The 10,000-nt window shown below is 49.6% G+C and overlaps 1 protein-coding gene across 1 annotated transcript in view; it reads right to left on the minus strand.

The window, feature by feature from the left end:
• Positions 1–10,000, minus strand: part of LOC310798326 (cadherin-4-like) — a gene marked incomplete at both ends in the record, with an annotated part of 263,719 nt that overhangs the window by 73,136 nt on the left and 180,583 nt on the right. The window contains 1 exon segment of the mRNA XM_083660852.1: positions 552–734. Within this exon segment, the coding sequence (XP_083516978.1) occupies positions 552–734 (183 nt within the window).

Consider the following 10,000-nt stretch of genomic DNA (forward strand, 5'->3'; position numbering starts at 1 on the left):
TATTAATAAGCCTAGACCAGCGAAGCGACAGAGAGAGGGCGCTCTTGAGTAATCCCTAATGGTTCCAAGAGCAAGCCTACAGTATTATTGTGCATTCGTGTGCTTTGCCATGCAAGAACGACTTTGATCTCTCTGTGTCTATGTGTTAGCCCAGAGACACAGCAGACAAATCAGCTTCAGTTGGAGACAAGAGAAGCTCTTTTAGCCTGCTGGGTGCTCTTGATAGAAAATAGGGTAATGTTGAGTCTCTGGGCCTCATGGTGATCGTAAGAGCTATTATATCCTTCACTCTTCTCACTTGCCTGCCCCAGAGTCAGTACTTAGACACAATATGGTGGCTGTGCACAATTAAGATTTTCTAGGCAAAGAAAAACTCTACCCCAATTAACCCATTGATACCTGATGCAGCATTTGTGTGTACAGTGTATCCCTCATTTGTGTGCGTATCCCTTTAAGACCGCGAACCGCGTTAACGCGGTTCGCGGTCTTAAAGGGATACACACACAAATGCTGCATCAGGTATCAATGAGATGATCCAAAGTGCCACTCACTCTGACGAGCATCTGGGGGAAGGGTCCTCTGGAGTTCTCGGGCACGTTGATAGGCGGGATGACCCAGTCTCTCTTCTGTCGCCTCAGCCCGTTGGTGGAGGAGCCTCTCAGGTGTCTCCGGGGAAAGCGGATCACTCTGGGTTGGGAGTCCCAGACCCTCGACAGCATCTCCTCGATGCTCACCTGAAAACCCAAAGGCAAACGACGTGTCATATCCTGCTGTCTGAATCCTGCGATGAAAAACCGTTGGGCACGCCATAATTTTAAGAATGTTAGTCATGACAGGTAGGAAGATGGAGCTGTAAAGCGCTAGCCTATGAAACGACACGTTTTTAACCTCTGCTCAAATGGAAGAGAAAACTCATTTTTGCTGGAGTGACAGAGAGCTAAAAACACAAGGAAATATGAATCAACAGTGTCTGAGGGCCTGTGCATCATATTTCAGCAGGCTCTTGGCGTGACACCTGAGCCTGCCCGGGCCCTTGGCTTCTGTTGAAAAGAAAGTGAGACCTCCCCCGGGCGAGATGATGGCTGGACGTCGTCCACACAGAGGTGCTCTGCTTTTTATATATCCCAGCAAAGCTTTCTGAGGCTGACGACATCATTTCCTGCTAATGCCAGGAAACAGAAGCTGACCCTATGTGACACTTCCTCCTGGCAGAGGCCTATCTATAAAAGAGGTATTAATGAAATAACAAAGTAATAACAGGGGAGGGTGGGGGGTTGCAGCAGATGACGCTACAGTTTGGTCAACACAGCTAGCAGAGGTATCGTCTGGTACAGCAAAGTAACTCCACATGTTGGGGCGCGCCGGGCGACCAAACAAACGCACATTCAAATGAGAAGCACACAGTTGACTCTGAGCCTCACGGAGCTGCGGTGCTGAGAGGTTGTTGTGAAGGAGACAGGAAACATGACGATGCAACAACCAGCGTATTGGAAATTAGCGATGCCGTTCCTGTACTTTTTCCCCCATCCCATAGAAATCTGTGTGCGTTTGTTTTTCCTGATTGCCCCCCCCCCCCCCCCCCCTTTTTATCTCCCCAATTGTATTCGGCCAACTTCCCCCTGCTGTCCCGGTCGCTGCACCCCCTCTGCCGATCTGGGGAGAGCCGTAGACTAGCACCATGCTTCCTCCGACACATGCGCAGTTGCCAGCCGCTTCTTTTCACCCTGACAGCGGGGAGCTTCACCGGCAGGTGGGAGGATCACAGAAATCTATGTGTGTTTATACAAGGCACCATCCGCCCCCCTGCAACTGCTCCCCCAGGCTACTGCTGCCGAAACAAGATTGTGCTCAACTCGCCAGGTGAACCCAGGGTTAAAAAAGGTGCGTAAAAGAAAAGAGTGTGTGTGTGTGTGTGTGTGTGTGTGTTTTTTCTATCTTCTATGTCCTCCTGTGTAAAACGGCTGTATTGCTGTAATCCACATAATCCTATTGTTGTCTCTGCACCCCCGCACACACTGGCTGTGTGCCTCTGTCACCTGAAGCACAGTGGAAATCCTCCCTCTCTCATCCCACCTGGAACACACATATAGGCAGTCACACACACACACACACACACACACACACACACACACACACACGCGCGCGCGCACGCACACACACACACACACACACACACACACACACACACACACACACACACACACACACACACACCTTTGCACAAATACACACAACACACACATGCACACACTGCTAGGCCAAATGCAGGTCGACCGGTCGCCCTATCAACATACACACATGCTTCGCCTGTGAGAGAGACAGATTGTGAGCTAAACCTGAGCAAACGCGGTGTCTATTTTTCTTCTTTTGTTTTAATTCTTCACGGCTTCACAGCTTAGAGGGTTGGACTGTGAGCGGGCTGTGGATTTAGCCGGGCGGGGGGAGAGGGGAGGCGGGGGGAGAGGGGGGAGAGGAGGAGGTGGGGGGAGAGGGAAGGCGGGGGGAGAGGGGAGGTGGGGGAGAGAGGGGAGGCGGGGGGAGAGGGGAGGCGGGGAGGAGAGGGGAGGGGAGGCGGGGAGGAGAGGGGAGGCGGGGGGAGAGGAGAGGCGGGGAGGAGAGGGGAGGTGGGGGGAGAGGGGAGGCGGGGAGATGGGGGGAGATAGGGGAGAGGCGAGATGGGGAGGGGGGCGGGGGGAGAGGGGAGGTGGGGGGAGAGGGGAGGAGAGGGGAAGCGGGGGGAGAGGAGAGGCGGGGGAGAGGGGAGGCGGGGAGGAGAGGGGAGGTGGGGGAGAGGGGAGATGGGGGGAGATAGGGGGAGAGGGGAGATGGGGAGGGGGGCGGGGGGAGAGGGGAGGCGGGGGGAGAGGGGAGGAGAGGGGAGGCAGGGAGGAGAGGGAAGGCGGGGGGAGAGGAGAGGAGAGGGGAGGCGGGGAGGAGAGGAGAGGGGAGGCGGGGGGAGAGGGGAGGGGGGGAGGAGAGGGGAGGCGGGGAGGAGAGGAGAGGAGAGGGGAGGCGGGGGGAGAGGGGAGGAGAGGGGAGGCGGGGAGGAGAGAGGAGGAGAGGGGAGGCGGGGGGAGAGGGGAGATGGGGGGAGAGGGGATGTGGGGGAGAGAGGGGAGGCGGGGGGAGAGGGAGAGGGGAGGGGAGGAGGGGGAGAGGGGGGGAGAGGAGAGGAGAGGCGGGGGGAGGAGGGGAGGAGAGGAGAGGCGGGGGGAGGAGGGGAGGAGAGGAGAGGCGGGGGGAGGAGGGGAGGCGGGGGGAGGAGGGGAGGCGGGGCAGGTGTATGGGTGCAGGTAGAGGACAGAAAGAGGAATGAGGGGAGCAGATGTGTTGTGCAGATAAGATACGGCTCGTTTCAGCTCCTCGCATCCACAACACTCACAGGTACCAACTGGCACAGGGCAGCAGGGCGAGATGGGTGCATGCCAGTCCTTCCATGGGTGGCAGGTGGAATTACTCACTCTGTGGGAGTGTGTGTGTGTGTGTGTGTGTGTGTGTGTGTGTGTGTGTGTGTGTGTGTGTGTGTGTGTGTGTGTGTGTGTGTGTGTGTGTGTGTGTGTGTGTGTGTGTGTGCGCGTGTATGTGTGTGTGTGAACGGTCATTTGAAACACACACAAAGCAAACAAACATGCAACAGCGCTTAACACCCATCTGGATGACTATATAATGAGGATTTTCTTTTTTTACTTTTTATGTATTCTATTAGGATTATATCTATTAGGAATCTTTTCTATTTTTATTTTTTTGAATATACTTAACCTTGTAATGTAACATGTACATCTTTATATTCTATGTGGTATGAGACATACAGTAATAATTTTGTCACTTTGATGTTTTTGGCTGTAGTTCCTCTCACTGTGAAGAGTTTTGATTCGCTGAAGACCTCTTCATTGTTTTTCTCACCCTAATGGTAGAGCATGCTCGTCTAATCACCATGTGTTACTAGGTGTGCCCTATATAACTTACAGTACAGTGCCTGTGTCGCGTGTCCTACTACTGTTGACCTTGAACAAGGCCTGAGGGCCGAAACATCATTGTATAAAAGAGAAATGCATATGGGGCCAGAGTGTGTGACACTTTTTTTCCTCCTCTCAGGTCGACTTCCAGGGGCCGTCCAGGGGTAGTGCAGCGGTAGATTCCCTGCCTACCAAAACGAGCGTCGCGGGTTCGAGCCCCCGTGTTTCCTCTGGTTTGGTCGGGCGGCCACACAGGCACAATTGGCCGTGTCTGCGGATGGGAAGCCGGATTAAGGGTATGTGTCCTGATCGCTGCACTCCAGCGCCTCCTCTGGTCGGTCGGTCGGGTTCAACGTTTAGAGGGGAACCGCGTGGGAACTAGCGGCAAGCAGCGCTCTTGATAGAAAAATAGTGGAATGTTGAGTCTCTTGTAAGAGCTATTATATTCTCCACTCTTCTCACTTGCCTGCCCTAAGTCAGTCCTTAGAAAGAATATGATGGCTGTGCACAAAGGTTTTCTAGGCAAAGAAAAACTGAACCGGGGATCTGAAAAAAAAATCATAAAAAAAGCCAGTGATCAGCACCTCACTACAACCCTTGGTGTGCGTTACCTTCCCCATTATACACGAGGACCGTATACTATAGATCTGTACATACTCGGACGGTTATGAATATATAGAATGCATTATGATTCCTCAGACCGCTCCTCCTCCTCTGCGTCCACGCTGGGGTCCGGTGTGTTGCGGCTCTGATAAAGTGCTTATCTCCCTCCCCAGCAGCCAGCTAGTGGAAGCACAAGATGAATAGTGGCGCTCTCCTCCGCCTCTCTGAAGCCACTCAGCCTGCTGACGGAGGCAGGCAGGAACACACACAGGGCCCGGGCGGCCATAACAAGGTTGAAGCATCCGACTGGCAGCGACTCGCTGGACACGCGGCAACATTCCTCTGGATGCGTTGCCAAGACAAGAAATGAGGGCGAGAGAGAGAGAGAGAGAAGAGGGACGGACAATGAAAAGGAAAAGTGGGGCTTTATTGTAAGTCTGCTGGTGGATGATATCAGCGCCGCGGCGAGTGTGCCTGTCACTTTCAAACAGCAGGCGAGATGGCAGGCGGGCAGAGCTGGCATCCTGACAGACAACACGAGCATTACGACTGAAAGTAGGCAAAACTGGAACAGGCTCTCTGTGTGGGCCACAGTGAGGCAAGGCGCTTATTAGGGTGTGTGTGTGTGTGTGTGTGTGTGTGTGTGTGTGTGTGTGTGTGTGTGTGTGTGTGTGTGGTTCCGTTGGGATGTGTTCAGCCATGAACACACGTGCGCAATCATGTGTGCCAGCCTTCATGCAAGCACGTGTGCACATGTACGAATGTGTAAAACTCCATATGTGTTCGAATGTGCGGGTGTCTGTGTGCGTGTGCATGTGCATACAGTACATGCATGTTTGTGTGTGTGTGTGTGTGTGTGTGTGTGTGTGTGTGTGTTGCCTGTGTGCGTGCACGCACAATCAGGAGTCAGTTAGTGTGAAATGGGTCCCTGATGCGCCCGGGGCTCCTGAGGCCCGCAGGCGGGCAGGCCAGCTGGCAGCTCTCTCCTCCCAGGCAGCACTGCACATCGCTGGGGCATTCTTCAGGCCCGCGCACCCCACCCCCCCCACCCCCCAGCCCTGGAGCTGACATCTGGAGGTTATCAGTCTGACAAACAGGCAGAATAACACAATAACAGTCCGCGCTCATTGCCCGTTCTCTGTTCGTCCTCGATCTGAAAACATTTGTTGCAGTTATTTTGATTTTTTTTTTATGTCTTTAGTACTGCGGTGTTATTTGCCCACGCTGGTTCACAGTGATAAAAACGATCAGAGTGATAGTCTTTGGTGAGGAGAAAGTTCTCCCATGAGATCTTCCGAGGAAACTAAAGTGAAGAGAAAGAACATTGAAATCTAACTTTGTAGAAAAAAAGTACTGCAATTCTTGACTTGTCAACTTCATCGGGTCAAAATCACAAAGCTACAGCACACAGTAAGAGTGCAACCGTCCAACTCTGTTGGTTTTTCCTTTTCAACGACCAGCGAGCCCCAGGGTCCTAGGTTCCACCCTGCTGCCGGCCTTTGCTGTAATCAATGGTGAACAGGTGAGGCTATCTGGGGAGAGAGTGGGGAAATGAATGCAAATCAAATAAGCACAGCCGTGCCCGAGAAGCGGTCGACTCCAAACGCACTGGTGCATAACTGATGGTCTCTAAGCTGGTGGAGGAGTCAAACCAGCCTGCCATGAAATCAGGACGGGGTGGAGGAGCGCGCTTCATCGAGAGGCCCGTACCTGTGTGAGGTGCGATAGCCTGAGCACATAAACGCCGTGGAAAAGCGCTTTCGTGCCAAAGATTCACTACACTTCAACGGCTACTGTACCGTACGCTAAAAGATTGAATACTAGTAAAAAGCCTTGGCCGATCAGGCGGGTGTGTTCTAATTTCTACCACAGGAAAGAACAGTGAGAACATAGACTGTAAAAAGAGATGGACACAGTGAGTGTGACGTCAGCCCATTGGTTTGTGGAGTCCCGTTTTGAAGCCACAGGGTTGGCATTTTGGCCGCCGCCATCTTGGTTTTTGGAGACAGAAGTGACGTATTTGTAGCCATATTTGGATGAGAGAGGGTTTCCCAGAGGCACAGCGCCGCCTGCTATTGGTCCGTGATTGGCGAGCTGCGCAACCACTGGACAGGCGACCTGTCAATCATGCCCATGTCTATTTTACTCTAAATGGGTGAGTTATATAAAAATTCACCCCCCGTATCCTACAGTTGTCATGAAAGGTGAAATAGGCTACAGAGACCAAAACCATTTTTAAACTCGGCTGTGAAGTTTGTAAACGTGTTTATTTATGCTGTAAAGTCGGGCATTTTAACATGGGTGGTGAATGGGGAATGACTCCCTTTTGGAGCCAGCCTCAAGTGGCCATTCGAGGAACTGCAATTTTTGGTACTTCCGCAATCAAGTGAAGCGCACCAAGCAAAATAAGCAAAATGTGCACGAGCAAACACAGAGAGATATTGATAACAGGCCATATCTTGGGAAGAGTCCAGCTCGTGTGAGAGGAGATCATCCAAGCCTGCAATTAGTGCAGCGTTACAGTAGAACATCTGTGCAGCATTTCTTTGTACACATGTCAGTCGGCCAAAGCGAGAAACCGAGCTGCCCGTCTTTTAATCACCATTGGGAAGAAGGGCCTAGCTGAAGCTGTTTATAGCCTCTCCAACTGTTGCCGTGTTGATTACGGAGGCTGGGGTTGCGGTTGGGTAATGCGATTATGATAACCTCTTCGCTGAAATCACTATTGACTTTCCCAACAAAGAGATGGGCTCAGATAACAACTGCCCGACCTCCCTGTCTGTTTACCAAACTGCAAACAGGAACCGGAGCCATTGAGTTCAAAAACGCTGTGTGGGCGCGACTCAATGTACAGTAACTCCTATAATGAAAGTGGCACTGGGCAACTTTACTGTACATGTTGTGTTGGACTTCAATAAGCAGAAATCATGGCGGCAGGGAACTATGTAGAACTCTACTGCAGTGATACTCAACTTGCGGCCCGCGATGGAATTGCAAAAAAGAAACGCTGAATAAGTGTCCAAATGTTCATGTCATTCTGGCCAATACAATACTTTCAGTCTGGAATATGGAATATCTTTCAATAATCTATGATTTAGCTGCTAAATTGTCAAATACCGCCATCTGCTTGCTACCCAGGCACTTATGTACTGTATGTACTTAACCTAACTAACTTAACCTAACTAACTATCCGGTGTGCACAACATTGTCAGACTAAACTCTGGCTGACACCCCAAAAACCTACAATCCGCTAGAGAAAAATGTATATTGTTTGTTTATTAACTGGCCACTGTAGGCCTTCTATCATTTCACGAAAGTGGCCCCCAGGCAAAGCAAGTTGAGTATCCCTGCTCTACTGTATGTATGTGTATATATATATATACAGTATATGTATGTATATATATATGTATGTGTATATATATATATATATGTATATGCTTAGCATGCTCATGTGTACCAACATGGCCGCCAGGCTGTGACACTTTAGGGGGAAGGAAACCAAGAGGATGAGAGGCAACACATCTAACGCTGGTGGGATTTGGGTAAATCGGGCGAATCGGCTGCGTCTCACTCACACTGCACGAAAAACCTACTTTCCGGGACTTTGCAGAACTGCAAAGAGATCCACTTTGCAGGTCATTGTGGCACTTTGTGGCAAAGTGGGGGAAAGTAGCACATAGTACCACTATGCGGTCATTTACTTGCCCGGAAAGCAGGTTTTCCATGCAGTGTCAATTACTCTAAGTGGTGCTGGGATGTGCTTCTCTGCAGGTCTACTATACATTGTGATTGAGGCTTTACCTGTAAGACAGGCATATTATTACATATAAGTCTGGCCTAGTGCAGCTAAAGTAAGTACAATACTGTGTGATATTGTGTTGCTGCCAAACCTAGTTCAATGTTTCTTAAGCGAGGGCAACGGGGACCGGCGGAGGCAGGGAGTGATAGATTGTTAGGAGGTGCAGGGACTGTGAGTCACATGACCTCACCCACAGAGTCTGTGCCTGTCTGCAGGGCTGTTGGATTTTATATAGCAGGTCACTGCTCTGCCTTCTCCATGTAGAGTAGGAGGAGGGGGGGGGGGGGGGCAATACGCATATTCATATTGACCCGTTTAGGTATGAGGCTTTAATTAGGTTCACTTTGCATTGCAAACTGCATGGAACTTTCACTGCTGAACAGTGCAAGGATATCATGGTCAACTAAAACTCAGACGAAAAAGACGAAACTAGACTGTGAAAATAATTAAATAAGATATATATATATACGGTATATATATATATATATATATATATATATACTATATCTTTTTTTTGAAACCACGGTGTCGTATCGAACCGAACCGTGAATTTTGTGAACTGTTGCACTCCTAATGTTGAGTGAAGGGATACTTCTTGCCCACACAGAGTGCAAAATCTTACAAATACAGCTTCTTTCTGACCCGACTGACTAATGACAAGAAAACTTTTCGCCCTTTAATTATTCAGTTCACTTATTGAAATTCACTTTAGCCATGAAGGGAGGATGGAAATGAAGGAGGGGAAGGAGGGAGGGTTTTTCAGCCTTGAAAAAACTGAGACCTAGATTAAGCAAACGATAACAATTAATCTTCCTCAATTAATATTGAGCCACACACTCTACAGTTGTGTGTGTGTGTGTGTGTGTGTGTGTGTGTGTGTGTGTGTGTGTTTAATCCATCAAAAAACATTTAACTATCACCCATGTAATGTATGCAAGAGACCCCAATACACTGAATATACAGCTAGCAAATGCCCATGTATCTTTGAGGGGGTTTATGGGAGAGAAAAGGTGGAAGCAAGCAGACTAAAAAATACTTTTTATTTTGTTTCTATAAAACAATTTCTATTTCACTCGTGTTATGTTGCTTTATCCCTGTAGTACATATTTCCGCAATTTCCCTTTTCCACAACCACACATTTAATGAAACAATCCCAGTTATTTAATAGAACTTTTCTACAGGGCATAGCAGCTATTTCCCCCGCTGCAAAATCACCTGTGTGAACCAAAATGCTACTCCAATACCTGTACATGTACATGTACATGTACATGTACATGTAGCATCTGAAAAACGCAACAAGAACATTTTATGTAGAGGCTATTCGGGGGGAGGAGTGGGGGTTCGGGGGGGGTTATATAGAGTAAAGCCATGTAACCGCTTTCCAGATTCCCATTTGATTACTAGGAACACAATTATTTCTTGTTCAATTATTGAATCTCTCCTAGCTCCCGTGATGGGGGGGAGAACATAATTATATGCTGCCACCACCATCACCTGGTTCTCACCGCCTCCACCCGACTGGAACATTAGCTCAATCAATGTCAATTATTCCTCCGTCTCCATTATTGCAGTGCCAGCAGGAGTGGGCAGAATTTTAATCCCAACCCTGCGATTGCTTTAGCTCCATGAGTCTTGGGCTTTT

This window comes from Poromitra crassiceps (assembly GCF_964638095.1).
Source record: "Poromitra crassiceps genome assembly, chromosome: 25".
Lineage (NCBI taxonomy): Eukaryota > Metazoa > Chordata > Actinopteri > Beryciformes > Melamphaidae > Poromitra > Poromitra crassiceps.